The sequence below is a fragment of the Maniola jurtina genome, chromosome 5 (assembly GCF_905333055.1).
Source record: "Maniola jurtina chromosome 5, ilManJurt1.1, whole genome shotgun sequence".
In the NCBI taxonomy this organism is placed as follows: domain Eukaryota; kingdom Metazoa; phylum Arthropoda; class Insecta; order Lepidoptera; family Nymphalidae; genus Maniola; species Maniola jurtina.
The window spans coordinates 13,452,639-13,469,550 of NC_060033.1; the positions used below are offsets into that span (position 1 = coordinate 13,452,639).

The following is a 16,912-nucleotide window of genomic DNA, read 5'->3' on the forward strand; positions in this document are numbered from 1 at the left end:
GGTAGCTTTAAAACAAGAGTGAATAGGCATCTTCTTTGTAAACGCATCCCATCTTAGGCCACATCATCACTTTCCATCAGGTGTGATTGTGGTCAAGCGCTTGCGTATGGTGAATTAAAAAAAAAGACAGGCTATAAATTTCAGTGATTGATCACCAATGATGAAATGCTGGGTTCAATAATTTTGCACGCCATGCTTGGCAGAATATGTGATTTTACCTAATCCTTAAAACCCATGTAAGTTATTAACATGTACCTATGTTACATATTCTAGCAAAATAAACAATTATGATTATCTGATTGAATTTTGCCTTTGATGGAAGATTAGCGAGACATGATTAGGAAATCATCTAGATTATGATGACATCGCAAGTATTAAATATCAATATTTACATATACCTACAGGATGTTATTTTGAGAGCAGTGAAGCAAATATTAAAGCTTTTGGAGATTTGTTCCAGCAAAGATTGGAATTACTTAGAAAATTGTAAATGTAGCGTTTTCTTTCTTTTCACGACATTTATTGCTTACAACATACCTACTCTTTCGATACCACAAGCATTATCATCATCACCAGCCCACTACTGAGCACTGACTAATAGCTTAGTTTTACTATAGCAAAAAAACATCCTGTATATGCCTCTAATCAGTAATTTCATATTAAAAGTTTTACTAAAAAGCATTTTCAAGAGCGACTTCTAATTAAAAATAAGGCCATTCTTTCGTTCGTCTCTCATGAGCCGGCTTACTTAAAATACGCCACACGATCAATAAACAGATGCGGAAGTATCTGGGAATTCACTGAATTCATTAGAAAAGAAAAACAAACATTTGCAGCAAACACGGGTTTGGACTTTGGTTATCCCGGCGCGGCGCCTCCAACACAATTATTATTATTCAGCATTAAAGCCAAAATACCTCAAGCAGAAGAAGCGTCGGAATAAACTGTGTCATATTGTGTGGCACAACCCAAAAAAAGTCCAAACTCAGCATAAATGCTGTATGCCTTACACATACTCAAAAACATACAGCGCTGGTTTTCAGCCAGAACCCTGGTTCGCATAAAAGCGCTGTAGTTATGGAAATTTCTATAGTGCCTGGGCCTAGCCATCTATGCTTCTATGCTCTCCTGCACAGCTTTGAAAAAGTGAACGCTTTTCTTTATTCTTGACCAAAAGCATAAAAAGCAGTGTTAGCCCGCTTAAACTGGGCATAAAGAAGAATTTTGCAAAGGAGCTATCTGTAAATTTTTTATTAGTTGGCTGTAAAACGCCAACAAACCGCATTGCAATCTCTTAACTTAACAAAAATAAAAATAAAATACAGTGAAATTACGAGTCCTTTGGACGTTACTACGAGCAGTGAGTAAGTTTTCCTTATTTTCTGTCCTAGCCTAGATAACCTCTTTACAGTCCTGGGTTACTCTACAAGCTATCGAAGAATATAGAATAACGCTTTAAATCGCACCAATAATAGTGTTTCTAAATAAATAATTTTTCAATACAAACCAAACATTATATTCATTTATTTCTTCATTGAAAAAACTACGAATCAATTTGACTCAATCGTGTGGCGTTTATAAGTATGTCTGCAGCATTATTCCTCAACACCTCATTGTGCCCAAAGTCCTACAGCTCCCAGCTTACGAGAACACATCGTTGACTTGTCTACAGCATCTGATGAAGGTGGCCCTCCGCGGCAGTTCCCGCAGCCGCGCCGCGCCGACGTACGTGCACGCCGACCTGAGGCCGCCGAGGATGTCCTTGACTGTCGCGTCCACGTCACCCTTGTAGGCTACTTCTACTGTTTTACCTGGAACAATTCATACAGCCTAGTGTTTTTGTCTGGTGCGTGGCTTCGGCCGTGGCTAGTTACCACCCTACCGGCAAGGCCGTGCCGCCAAGCGATTTAGCATTTCGGTACGATGCCGTGTAGAAAATAAAGGTGTATGGAATGGGTTTAATAAAAACTGCAACTTCTCGGTTAGCCCGGTTCCATCTTAGACTGCATCGTCACTTACCACCAGGTGAGATTGCAGTTAAGGGCTAATTTGTATCTGAATTTTTAAAAAAACCTGCGATAAAAAAAAATTGGAAGTCATTGGGGACTTCAGACCAAAGTGAAGACTTTAAAACTATGAAAAGAATTAGGAGCGATATTATTGGATGTGTTCCGACTTAGTACCGAAAGCATTCTTGACACTTCCATTAAAAACCAGCCAAGTGCGAGTCGGGCCTTGCTCTTTTAGGGTTCTGTGCATAATTATTATAATGCATCAATTTTGGATGCAGGAAATATTTATTTTCGGAGCTTTTAGAAAATTGCATTAACCGCGAAAGGAACCCCCAAATAATGTTCGTTTGTTTTGGTCACAGCTTAAAAATTAATTATGGTACATAATATAACGAAATTTCATATTCCTAATTAGTTTAGTTTTTGTAAATAATAAATAAAAAATATATTTGTACTTTACTCAATGAGCTCTAGCCCCCATCACAAAAATGGTCTAAAACTGACAACTTTGACGGCTCCCCCATTTCCTTATTTTTCGAGATAAAAAATAAATAAAAAATATATTTTTACTCAACTCAAAGAGCTCGAAACAACGATACCCCACATGCTAGCTCACCTTCAGAAGACCTATAATCCGCGACTTTGCCCGAATGCTTCATCATGGCCGTGGAAGAAGACATGCCATAAAACAGCTTGACCTTCTTGCCATCTGGCTTGGTGACCACCTCGCCGCCGCACTGGTCGTGACCCGCAAACATGCCCCCGGCCATCACGAAGTCTGCGCCGGCGCCGAAAGCCTTGGCTACGTCTCCAGGACATGTGCAGCCACCATCCTGGAGTTAAGAGAGGTTTTCTATGACTAGATTTTTTTTAAATTATATAGACTAGCGCTTGGCTGCAATCAGACCTGCTAGCAAGTGATGATGCAGCCTAAGATGGAGCGCGCTTGTCTAGAAGATGCCTATCCACTCTTGACTTGAAGGTACCCATATTATAGGTGGAAGGGAAAACTGATGCCGGAAGGGCGTTCCATATCCTAGCGGTTCGGATTAGAAAAGAGGAAGCAAATCGCTTCGAACGTGTTCTGGAATCTGGACTACTACATTAGTTAATGAGGGAGGCTCATAATATTATAGCTGTAGGTAGTTACTTACCGAAATAATATGCCCCTTCAACCCATGCGCAGCATCAGCACATTCAATGACGGCTGACAGTTGTGGATACCCCACACCAGTCTTAATTCTCGTCGTGCAGACCGACCCTGGACCTATTCCCACCTGAAATGATGAAAGAGACTTAATGATGCTGTCATCTTTATGTTAACTACCTGGTTGGCTGTGTGACTGCAGATGTCGGGCGGGGTCCTGTGCTAAATTCCTGGATAGGGCCAAAAAAAAAGTTAGATATTGGATGTTTCTATCAATACCTATTAGCCCGGAGTTAGGAAGTTGTTGGTGTTTCACCCCTGTGCCTCGGAGAGCACGTAAAGCCGTCGGTCCTGCACCTGATCTTTCTCTTGTCGTGTCGGATTTCCGTCCCATCGGGCTATGAGAGTGAGGGAATAGAGAGTGCACCTGTGTTTGCGCATTCACTTGTGCATTATGATATTTCCCGCGCAGTTGGCTAATCTTCATGGAGATTGACCGTCGGGCCGATATTCCGTGGAGAGGACACTATTTTTTTTAAATTTACAGATTAGCGCTTGGCTGCAACAACCTGCTAACAAGTGATGAAGCAGTCCAAGATGGAGCGCGCTGGCCTAGAAATTGCCTATTATTATTATCTTTAGATACGGGAGAGAATGTTTGATTTAGGTTACCTTAATAATGTCAGCTCCTGATAATATTAATTCTTCTACCATTTCTCCTGTCACCACATTACCAGCCTGAAAATATAAACAACTAGATTTATACAGAGTTTTCAAAGGTTTTTGAATTCAGCTATTTAATACAAGTACTTAGTAAAAATTTAAAGTCACTTTTTGATAATTAATCGTTAATGGAGTGTAAGAAGCGTTGGAGCTCACTAGGTGGACAAACAACATTAGGCGAGTCGCAGGGAGCCGCTGGATTCAGGCGGCGCAAGAAGGTGGCGTGTGGAAGTTCCTACAAATGCCCAGCGGTGGACGTCTATCGGTTGTTGATGATGGAATGAGATGAATTATTATCACACTAATATTATAAAGGCGAAAGTTTGTATGTGTGTGTGTGTGTGTGTATGTGTGTATGTTTGTTACTCCTTCACGCAAAACCTAAATCCACGCGGGCGAAGTCGCGGGCATCGGCTAGTAGTCCCATAAAGGTTGGTATATTGTTTGAAAGGGGGATAAAGCCTTGATGCATTCTCAACCCCTATAGCTACTAAGGTGGGTATTAAGATTTTTAGAAACAACTCCTTAAGCGACAGTGCAACAAAATGATAAAATTGTCTTAGAAGTGATCGAAAATTTAATAAGACACGCAGCTAATGTAGAAATTGCTAGATTAGGCACCAAATACTTCGAACTTTTGATGTAGCTCTTAAGATTATTAGTACTAGAGAGATAGATACTCACAATAATGGTATGTGAAGGGAATGCAGCCCGTACTTTCCTAAGATACTCAACGAAGTGTTGAGAGTAGCCGTTGGCGACGTCGAGGCAGATGAACTTGAGGTCTTTGACGCTGTTGAGGATTTCGGACAGACGGTCGAAGTCTGCCTCGCCGGTGCCTGAACTGGCGGCTGAAAAATTATTTTTGACGATCACTAGCCAATTCAACTATCCATACTTATATTATAAATGCGAAAGAGTGTCTGTCTTTCTCCTACCTTTTCACGGCCCAACAGTTTAACCGATTCTGACGAAATTTGGTACAGGGTCAGCTTATATCCCGGGGACGGACATAGGCTATTTTTTATCTCGGAAAATTAAAGAGTTCCCACGGGATTCCCAAAAACCCATCCGCTTATCCGATTTGTATGGAAGGTAACGGTAGCTTGCGTCCCTGTGATTGACATAGGCAACTTTTTATCCCGGAAAATCAAACAGTTCCCACGGGATCTTTAAAAACCTAAATCCACGCGGACGAAGTCGCGGGCATCCTCTAGTAAAGAATATATTTGGATTTTGGAGTCATCATCATGAATAAAGCACTACATCCCTTGGTGGGCCTTGGCTCTGTCTGTCTGTCTTGACCATCGAGGCTGGTCAGATTTACCTTCCTTTCCATCTTCAACCCCAAAAACCAACTCAACTGACTTCTACGGCCCTCTGGTTTGCTGAACAACTACTTTTTCGAGGCTTTTGTGTCATCCATGCTTTGCGGGTCGGAGGTTTCGGAGTTTACGTGCGTTTTTAGAAATTGAGTATCACTTGCTTTAACGGTGAAGGAAAACATTGTGAGAAAACCTACATGCTTGAGAGTTCTCCATGTTCAAGAACCGGCAATGGGGTGATCATGATGATTGTTATGCTATATTTTTATTACTTAACTAGCCGATGCCCTCGACTTCGCCCGCGTGGATTTGGGTTTATCGAAATCCCGTGGGAACTCTTTGGTTTTCCGGGATAAAAAGTAGCCTATGTGCTAATCCAGGATATTATCTATCTCCATTCCAAATTCCAGCCAAATCCGTCAAGTAGTTTTTTGCGTGAAGGAGTAACAAACGTACACACATACACACAAACTTTCGCCTTTATAATATTATATATATTAAGTGTGATTATTCAGACACATACCCATTTGTTCTAAACAAGCAGGATTCTCTTCTGCAAACTTCTTCCAATCTTCTATACTGTAGTACTTGTGTATGCATGTGAATAACCCGTGCTGAAAATGAAGACAGATAACACAGATAAGATGACTTCACTCGCTACGAACTTAACTAATCCAATCCGAGGCCGCGTCCGCAAAACTTTTGTTGATTTAATTATACTGACATTGTTATTAACAGGGCTCTTTCCGTCAATTACAGGTGCTTAAAGATTTGTATGTAAATTTTTAAGACCGCGTAACTTTGAAACCGAATATTTTAACAGAAATCTGGAAAACCACAGACATAGATATTAGTTTCTAGAATATGTCTGCAAAATTTCATGGACTTTGGTTGCTTAATATTCAAATGAAATTGGAACTATGTTTGTATGAAACGAGTGACGGAGAGAGCCCTCTTAATGTAACTACCACAGGAATTGGTATCCGCATCACGATCAATTCATAGACGGCTCACTACTGAGAACAGCTCCTTCAGAATAAGAAGAGCCATTATGTCGACTAGACTTTGAAAACATTGTGGAGAAATCTTAGACATGCAGGTTTCCACCGTTAAAGCTAGTGATATTAAATTGCTAAAACCGTTAGAGGTGGCGCGCCCAGGATCGAAATACCGACCTCCCGAACAGGTGGACGTCTTAAATCTTAACCACTAAACTATCACGGTTTTTAGGGTTCCGTATCTCAAAAGGAAAAACGGAACCTTTATAGGATCACTTTGCCTGTCTGTCTCTCTGTCTGTCCGCACTTTCGCATTTATAATATTAGCAGGAGCGCGCCGTGGATACCATTTCTATTACACCTTTTAGAGTTCTGTGGTACCTTCCCTGTTCTGCGAATTGTTTAGTTTTAATTGGTTACAATTGTTCAGGATGTGACCACACTAACAATGTTTTCTGATTATTCAGATACACACTATGATTACAATATACCGGAAGCTTATACATTAACAAAGACTCGAGATTGAGTGCCGTATCATAGGTAAAGTATAGTCATAGAGACATAAAAGCACTACTTACCCTAGTTACAAGTGTAAATTAAAAATTTATAACACCCCCGACAAGTGAAGGTTACAGTGACTAGAAAAGAGCTGATAACTTTCAAATGGCTGAACCGATTTTCTTGGATTATAGCTAAGAACACTGTCGATCAAGCCACCTTTCAAACAAAAAAAAAACTAAATTAAAATCGGTTCTTTAGTTTAGGAGCTACGATGACACAGACAGATACACAGACACACAGATACACACGTCAAACTTATAACACCCCTCTTTTTGGGTCGGGGGTTAAAAAAAACGACCTGACGGACGAAGCGAAGCGGACTGAGAATTTTTTTTTTTGATATTGTATTGAATTTGAGTGGGATATCAAATGAAAGAGGAAAAACTTTGAGTTCATAAATATAAATATCGATCGACCGAAAAACAATTTTATAATATATCTATCGCTAACTATCGGCAGTTCACGGGTAGTAGTAGGATTTAACTTTATCTTGCCTTATGTATTCTCATTTTCCATTATAACTTGCCAGTTATTAACAAACTAAAAGCGGTGATAGCCTCGTGGTTAAGACATCTGAAGAGAAGTGGATGATGGAGGTACCTTAGACAGCTCTTTGGCCATTTCGAAAGTCCCGACGGTGTCCATGTTGCTCGCCATGACGGGGACTCCCCGGTACGTCTGCCCGGAATTGCGGAATGTAATTTCTCGGAATAGATCCACCTGCGAACAAGATAAACAATGGTCTTCAATTTGTCTATGAGAGTACCTAGATTTACTTAATATAAGCACCTAACTCAAAATTTAAAAAAACTCTAGATACAAAAACCTCTATAAGAAAACTAGAAAAGAGCTGATAACTTTCAAACGGATGAACCGATTTTCTTCGATTATAGCTAAGAACACTCTCGATCAAACCACCTTCCAAACAAAAAAAAAAAAATTAAAATCGGTTCATACGTTTAGGAGCTACGATACCGCAGACAGATAAACAGATACACACGTGAAACTTATTACACCCCTCTTATTGGGTCGGGGGTTAAAAAAGCGACCTGACGGATACAATTTTTTTTTTTTTTTGATATTGTATTGAGTGGGATATCAAATGAAAGAGGAAAAAACCAGAGTTCATAAATATAAATATCGAGCGACAGAAAAACAATTTTATACTATATCTATCGCTAAGTATCGGCAGTTCGCGGGTAGTAGTAGGGTACATATCTATAGTAGGGTTTAACTTTATCTTGCCTTATGTACTACCATTGTAACCAGTGGTAAATCATTTTGACGATTCAAAAGCATTTGTAAAAGTTTATTTGAATAAAAATCTATTCTATTCTATTCTCTATGTAAACGTCTTTGCAGGGTGAGCATTCTGTACCTGGCGTCTTGATTTGATCGAAGTAGGTATAGGTACTTAATATTTTCTGGGAATGAATGTCCAAAAAAGCCAAGGAACTACAGAATCTACTGGAGAAAATGATTTGGTAACAAGTTATGACGTCATATCGTTATGTTATGCGTCACTTTGGATTTCTGCCGTTGGATAAGAATTTTGGCAGCCGCTGGGGAATCCGCATTAAAATTAATGTTATACGCGCCGAGTTGTCTGCGTGTACATAATACATCTTCATGTAGGAAATGGTTCCGTTCAATTTTATTAATTATACTTATAGGTATTTATTTGCAACAATGTTTTGTTTGTTTATTTATGTACTTAGTACCTACCACTTCATATTTTTACACTTCATTTAACATCGTAAATGGTACTTTTTAGGATTCCGTACCCAAAGGATAAAAACTAATGTCACTCTTCTGTCTGTCAGTCTGTCTGTCCGTCTGTCTGTCCGTCCGCGTGTCACAGATCTCTAGCGCGTAGACTAAATTATATTTTAAATACACCCAAAATATGATGTTCATAATTATATACCAAACCCTAAAAGAGTGAGGCCCGACTCGCACTTGACCGGTTTAAAATTTAGATACAAGTCAGCCCTTGACTGCAATCTCACCTGATGGTAAGTGACGATGCAGTCTAAGATGGAAGCGGGCTAACCTAGACGTGGTATGGCAGTTTTTATTGGCCCCTTTGGTTTCTAGACGGTATCGTACTGGATCGCTAAATCGCTTGGCGGCATGGCTTTTTTTTAAAAAAAAAAAAGAATATTAGCCATGTTAAATGACTAATATTCCCCTTTCCTCTCCAACTAAGCGTCAGGCTTGTGCTAGGAGTAGGTACGACAATAGTGCAACGGGCGGGGTTTGAACCGTCGACCTTCCGGTTTTTAGTCCACTCCTTTACCGGTTGAGCTATTGAGACTCTTTGAGAGGCTTTGGCGATGGGTGGTAGATATTTAGCCACAGCCGACCAGACAACTTTAGAAAGGTTTCGTTAAACTGCAAATAGTGCACAGTCAGCAATATCGATTCATTGGCCTACATCGGCGACCTTGTTGGGAGTTGGGAATGTTGGCACAAAGCCCAGCCCCCTTGGCAGTGCAAGAAAACGCAACCGAGAAAGTTTTTTCATTTAACTATTTACTTACCTACTAGCTGTGCCCGCGACTTCGTTCGCGTGGAAAAGTGACTTTTCGGGCAGCATATACTCTGTACGTTAAAAATGTTCGCCGTGATTTTTTAAATTGACATCACTTTTTTATTTATGAACCGATTGACATGAAATAAACACAATGTTAAGTGAAGCTTACTACAATATATTAGTGAAAACCGTATCTAAATCGAATAGGCCGTTTCTGATATTAGCGTGCACAAACACACAGACAAACAGACTAACAGACAAAAAAAAAATTAATTACAATTTCGGGTTCGGCATCGATATAATAACAACCCCTACTACTTTTTTTTATATATTTCCACTGTACAGACACCACTTTTCTACAATTTTATTATATGTATAATAATAGATGTGTACTGTACCTACTTGTAAGTTGTAGGTACTTACCTACAAGTAGTAAGAAGTTGAGGAACGCATGTATGGCTTAGTTGCGACTTGCGACAACGCGCATAGCAATCAATAGCGCTAGTCATGTAACGTTGACCTCGGTCATTAATTGGATGGGTTACCGACTTTGGAGAACTGGGATTGGCCTTTTGTTTGCGTCAGTTGTTTTGATGCCAATAGTTCAATATTCTTTGAAAGTAAAAGCGAGGGGCTACGGTTCACGACACGAGTTAGCAATCACACAGTATTGTAAAGGCGAAAAGTGTGTACCTATGTGAGTATGTTTGTTACTCTTTCACGTAAAAACCACTAAACGGATTTGGCTGAAATATAAAATGGAGATAGATTATATCCAGGATACTTTTTATCCTGGAAAATTAAAGAGTTTTTAGGATTTTTAAAAACCTACATCCACGCGAAAGAAGTCGCGAGCATCCGCTAGTATATAATAACACGTGAAAACTATTTAATGTCTTAACGCCGTAAAGCCTATAAGTAGCTTAAGGTAAGTACCTGGCACCTAAGTAGGTGCATGTCATAAACTAATGCCTTATACACAATCGATGTATGATAAATAAATAAAATAAATAAATAAAACTTTATTTAGCTCAATTACAGAATCACAAAAAAAAACAGGAATAAAAATAAAGATACAATTAAACTTAAATATTAATTAAACTTAAAACTAGAAAATACTATTAAACTATTGTTGTGTCTGTGAGCTAAAAGATCTATTAAGTAAATAAGTAAGTACCTCTAATTTCTACTCAAATAAACTCAGGGTTTCGGTAATCCGTCATCATCACCATTATCAACTGATAACCCCACAGCTGGGCATAGATTTCTTGGACACACGACGGTCTTGCGCCGCCTGAATCCAGCGGCTCCTTGCGTTTGATATCGTCTGTACAACTAGTGAAAGGTCTCCCCCAACACTGCGTTTTCCGGTGCGAGTTTGCCATGCTAGCAAGCACCCTGGGACCCCAAGCAACGTCTATCGGTTTTTCAAACTATGTGCCCTGACCACTGTCACTTCAACGTCGCAACCTGGTGAGCTGTGTCGGTTACTCTGGTTCTCCTACAGATCCTCTCATTTCTGATTTGATCAAGTAGACAAACTCCACGATAAAATGAGTGACTCTGAGCTTTAAATTTCAACGCTCTATCTATTACGGTTCATGAAACACAGCCCGCTGGCAGACAGACGGACGGACAGACGGACGGACAACCGAACGGACAGTCGGACGAACAGCCGAAGTTTAGTATAGGGTTTCAATGGCACCCTTTGCGTAGGACGGAACCCTAAAAAAGTCCTACTTTTGTGCTTTTATTCTGTTCACGTAAGCAAAACATGAGCCTGCATAATATCTGGCTAGTAGCGTGACAGCCACAATCTACCCTCATTATTCAAAAACCGATTCTTATCAACTTGAACCAGCCTACCTAGTACCCCTATACCTACCTACCACCGCCATGGGCAATTATGTGGGTTTATTCCATACTCCCATATCTATTTAATCACACTTAATATTATAAAGGCGAAAGTTTGTATGTGTGTGTGTGTGTGTGTATGTTTGTTACTCCTTCACGTTAAAATTACTGGACGGATTTGGCTGAAATTCGGAATGGAGATAGATAATATCCTGGATTAGCACATAGGCTACTTTTTATCCCGGAAAACCAAAGAGTTCCCACGGGATGTCGAAAAATCTAAATCAACACGGATGAAGTCGCGGGCGTCAGGTAGTATTTTATGTGCGAAAGTGTCTATCTGTCTGTTACCTTTTCAGACCCCATCCGCTAAATCGGTTTTGACGAAAGGTACAGAGATCTAGCTTGAATCCGTCAGATAGACACACGCTACTTTTTATCACGAAAATCAAAATTCTCCTAAAATTTTTAAAAAGCTTTTCCTCATTATCATTGCCCGATGGCTCGGCAGCCTAACACGACTGGAGAAATATCAGACTTTACATGCTCTCCGAAGCATGAACACTGCAAGCTTTCCAACTCAGTTTCGGACTGCTACGCCCACTACTTTCTTGATAGAAATCCCCATTAACTTGACCGGACTTCGTCTGCGATGGCGTTTGCTGGCGCGCGTGCTGTGCTTGTTTGGAGTGTTTTTTTTGTTAAGAGTGGCTGGTTTTTGTGTTAGTTGGTGTTTTTTGGTGGTGGAACTGACTGGGAAGCGCTCTAAAGGGGCGCCGCGCGTATGTCGGCGGGCGCCGGCGCAGACGGAGTCCATACTTGTATAAATTCAATAACTTGAAAATATCACAAACTTGACATTGGCTAATCAGAGTAAAGCCAGATTTAAAGAAAAAAAAAAAAAGAAAAAAAAAACTTTTTGACCCGATCCGAGACTCAAACCCGCTAACGAATAGCCACTATTGATTAGACGTAATATGTGACAGTCAAAGTTATAATAACACCCCTGGAAAAAGGCGAATTACCCCAAAAAATTTATGCTAAACATGGGAAATTTAGAAAAACTGATGTTTCAAAAACTTTTGTTACGTAGAAAATCAAAGTTAAAACTATGTAAGTAACTATGTAGCATACATTTCTATACACATCAGTTTTTCAAAATACCCAGGCTTTTTTTTTCGAAGTGCACCAGTCATCCAGATGGTGAGGGTGATGGAGTTTGGCGAAAACTCAAAAAGTTATTTTTGAGGTTAGTCAGCTTTTTAACCAACTTCCAAAAAAGGAGGAGGTTCTCAATTCGTTGGTTTTTTTTTTAATATGTATGTTACCCGATTACTCTAAGACGCCTGGACCACGGTAATATAGATAATATTACCGTGGCTGGACCGATTTGGATTTTTTTTTTGTCTGAAAAGATATACTTTGCAGTTGGTCCCAGTTAAATTTGGCGAAGATCTGATGAATATCTTCGGAAATGGAGAACAGAACTCCTCAATGGATAGGAGCAAATTGCTCGCGATCAGTGTAATAGCTTGTAGGATTTTAAGTGGACATAGCATATGGTACAGTGGGGCCACTAAAAATTGTGAAATAAAAAATTTTCAAAAGAAAAATAAAACTGAAAACTTTTGAAATTTTTTAGTAGAAGGAATTTAACAGCTTGCTAATATTGCGCGACAGGGTGAGATGGCAATCGCACATCGGGACAGCCCCCGCGTTAATCCGCTACGGGTGAGCGCGGGTGACGTGCGAGTGTGTGGGCCTCGTACCCCGATCGCCATCTCAACCTGTCGCGTGCTATACCTACCTATCAACCAAAATAAAACAAGTGTAAATTAAAAATTTTCAACACCCCCGACAAATCATTTTCAAATAAATAATTATGTATATTTAGGCAACGTCCATCTTGACAGCTTGACATTTGTCAATTGACACTTGAATATTATGAACCTAAGGGCTTGCCTAAGGGTTAAATCTAACCTTCTTTTCTACAAGAAAACTAGAAAATAGCTGATAACTTTTAAACGGCTGAACCAATTTTTTTGGATTATAGCTAAGAACACTCTTGATCAAGGCACCTTTCAAACAAAATAAAGTAAATTAAAATCGGTTCATTCGTTTAGGCGCTACGATGCCACAGACAGATACACAGACACACAGATACACACGTCAAACTTATAACACCCCTCTTTTTGGGTCGGGGGTTAAAAATTGACGTAATGACAATCACGTGTAAGTACGTAGCATGTTCAAAGACAATAAAATCAAAGCCATAACATTGTACCTATTTATTACAGTAGATCTAGATTGAAGCAGTTTTCCATTTCAGCTTGATTCGAAACTCGTGACAATGGTTGCCAAGTCGCTCAGATTTTCAGAATTGTTTAGGGAAGTCTTTCATACAATAATAATAAAGGCGCCTACGTTCTTTTGCGATGCATCCATTGCTATAGCAATAGAGAAGCTAGATTTTTTGAAAACTACCTATTCGATATAGGTAGGTAGGTACATGACTGCCATAGATAGAGCCATTAGAGCCTCGATAGCTCAACGGTTGAGGAGCGGACTGAATTCCGAAAGGTCGGCGGTTCAGACCCCCTCTGTTGCACTATTGTCGTACCCACTCCTGGCACAAGCTTTACGCTTAATTGGAGGGGAAAGGGGAGTATTAGTCATGATTAGCATGGCTAATAAACCCTATAGAATAAAAAAAATAGATAGTTCCTTGATCTAAGCTATGACCACAGAATTGAATAGGTATAGAAGTTAAAAGTGGTAAATAACTGGTCAAATGCGTGTCAGAGCTCAGAATACGCATAAATTAGGGTTCCGTTGTCAAATGTAATAATTTTTTGAACGGTACCTAGGTAGTTTTTAAAAAACAAATTATCTAAAAAATCTAAATCCGTATGCTTCTGTGACTCTACCACTGATTCGGAAGATTTTACTGAGAAAAGCCGACAAGAAACTCAGCAGTTGCTCTTATTCTTGATGAATTAAAAGTTCTTAAAAAACCGGCCAAGTGCGAGTCAGACTCGCGCAGTTCCGTACCTACTCGGGTATTTTTCCCAACATTTTGCACGATAAATCCAAAATTATACTATACATAAAAATAAATAAATTAGTATAGTTTTCTTACTTTGAAAATCGAAACACAATTTTATTTTTTTAAATGATGTAACTACAAATTCGCAGTTTTCAGATTTATTCCTGTAGTTATGCTATAAGACCTACCTACCTGCCAAATTTCATGATTCTAGGTCAACGGGAAGTAGCCTATAGGTTTACGGACGGACGAACAGACAGACAGACAACAAAGTGACCCTATAAGGCTTCTGTTTTTCTTTTTGAGGTACGGAACCCTAAAAACATACCGAGCCGAATTGAGACCATCCTTCATGGGAGTCGATAAAAATACGGGGTAAGTAAATGGCCTATACCTAGCAACCCTACCTTACTCAAATGAGTCACCAACACAACACAAAAATGTTTACAATCAATAGGTAGGTACCCACTATCTATACAGGTATTAGTAGGTACTAAAATTTACATTACTTCCACATGTGCGAGAATATCGAACTATCGGATGTGAAGTTAAAGTAATCAATTTTTCATGGGTAACCAACAACCCGACACGATAGCCGAAATTAATAACCAATCCTATCGATAAGCCCTAAGGGATTATCTAATACTAGCTGATGCCCGCAGCTTCGCCCGCGTGGATTGGTCAGCATCAGGATTGAGGAGTTGGAATCCAAATTTTTTATGAAACAATGTCGCAAAGTTCCTCTATCGATTAAAAAAGAAATGACGCAAATCTGTTCAGAAATCTCGGAGATTTCGGTGTACATAGGTAGAAAAAACACACTCCCTTCTTGAAAGTCGGTTAAAAAAGTAGCCTATGTTACACCCTGGTCAATCCTCTACATGTATGTGAAAATCCCGTTAAAATCGGTTCAGCCGTTCCGAAGATTAGCCTTTTCAAACAGACAGACAGACAGACAGACAAAAATTTTAAAAACGTGTGATTCGGTTATGGTATCGTTCAAATAACCATATGACCTTAATATGTGGTAGTTATTTCGAAATTACAGACAGACACTCCAATTTTATTTATTAAGTATAGATTACTTAATAGAACCTAAGTGCATGTATTTATGTTCTATTGTAACTTACCAAATTTTAGATTTTTGCCCCCTTCTTCCTCTGGGATTGTGCAAAATACATCGAATGTGGTTCAGAACCAAATCTGAGTAGGTACCTAGTTAGGTCACAGGGTTAGGTACCAAAATCTCCACGGTTTATGCCATTTCGCTGAGACATATACATTATACATATTCCTTACTATGTAGATACTTAACTAGTTTAGTCTTTGAGATAAGTACCTACTAGGACCCCCTACGCAAAAATGGTTTAAAACCGAAAATTTTGACTTTTTTAAATAAAAAAAAGAATAAAAAAATGACATTCGTGCTCAATGAGAATACTCAATTCAAGTCAATGATGGCTTGGATGGGTAGGGGGAAAAAATTCTGGCTCCTTTTTCATGTATAGGAGCCACCCTGAAAAATAATTTAGTTGAATTTCTAATTCAATATTTGGGTTCAATTTTACACCAAACACCAAAATTTCTGGTTTGTAACTCATTTCGTCTACGAGCTAGAGACCTGTGATAAGCGGACAAACAGACTGACAGCAGAGTGACATTAGGTTCAATAATTTTACCCATTGGGAACGGAACCTTAAAAATGAAGCGCTTAGTATTTTTTTTATTCAGATATAAGTTAGCCCTTGACTGCAATCTGACCTGGTGGTAAGTGATGATGCAGTCTAAGATGATAACGGGCTAACCTGAAAGGGGTATAGCAGTTTTTACTAAGGCCCCAAATCTATACTCCTTTGGTTTCAACACGGCATTATACCGGAACGTTGAATGGCTTGGCGGCACGGTTTTGCCGGTAGGGTGGTAACACGGCCGAAGCCTCGCAGCAGACCACAGAAACCAAAAAATTCCAAATCCGTTTAAGGAATCGAACCCAGAACCGTTTATCACTGCGCCCGCCAGCAAGGTCGTCAAATAAAATCAGTTTCAGCGTCTGAGACTACAGCGATTTTCGCCAGACCTTGATCTTTGGTTTTCATTGAAATCATTAATTAAAACCTGTACTCACATCGTTCCTGCTTTTCAGGGTGCTTCTTTTGGGCCTCAGCAACACATCCTTAAAGTCTAGTTTAACCTCGTTAATGATATTAGGCATTATGTACAAACACTATTGCTCGCGGAAATTTAAAAAAATATTTTCACAATGGACGACAGGTCTTCCCGCGCGCGGTATCGACTGGACTGCGCGGGTTTTCAAATGTTGCCGGTTTCTAAATTTAATTTACCAGCGATATTTGTTACACTAGATGCGGCGTTTCATATAACAATATGTTTTAGCGAGCATCGGTGTTCGCACTCTTGTCACGACAGGAAACCTGTAACGACACGTCGAGGCTTCGACGTCACTGGCATGGCATGTATCAAATATTCTAGTACATTTTTGACGCAGATAAAGTCCTTCTTAGGGTTCCGACATCCGTACCTCAAAAGGAAAAATGGAACCCTTATAGGATCACTTTGTTGTCTGTCTGTCATTCGTGTTATTTTTATTTTTTATCTTAATAATATGGTAGGTTTAAAAATAATATGACAAGATATCAGGTAAAATTAAAAATTTAGATTGTCGCTCCGATTCGCTTCGACTCTATGTCAG

The 16,912-nt window shown here is 39.5% G+C and overlaps 1 protein-coding gene across 1 annotated transcript; it reads right to left on the reverse strand.

Moving 5' to 3' along the window:
* Positions 1-45: 45 nt before the first annotated feature.
* Positions 46-16,524, reverse strand: LOC123865299 (GMP reductase 1-like). Its single transcript, XM_045906257.1, has 8 exons — positions 16,328-16,524; positions 7,367-7,486; positions 5,731-5,821; positions 4,567-4,733; positions 3,832-3,897; positions 3,167-3,289; positions 2,629-2,845; positions 46-1,811 (listed from the first exon to the last, which is right to left on the reverse strand). Exons 1-8 carry the CDS (start codon positions 16,412-16,414, stop codon positions 1,642-1,644), a joined length of 1,041 nt encoding a protein of 346 aa, XP_045762213.1. The 5' UTR covers positions 16,415-16,524; the 3' UTR covers positions 46-1,641.
* Positions 16,525-16,912: the final 388 nt, after the last annotated feature.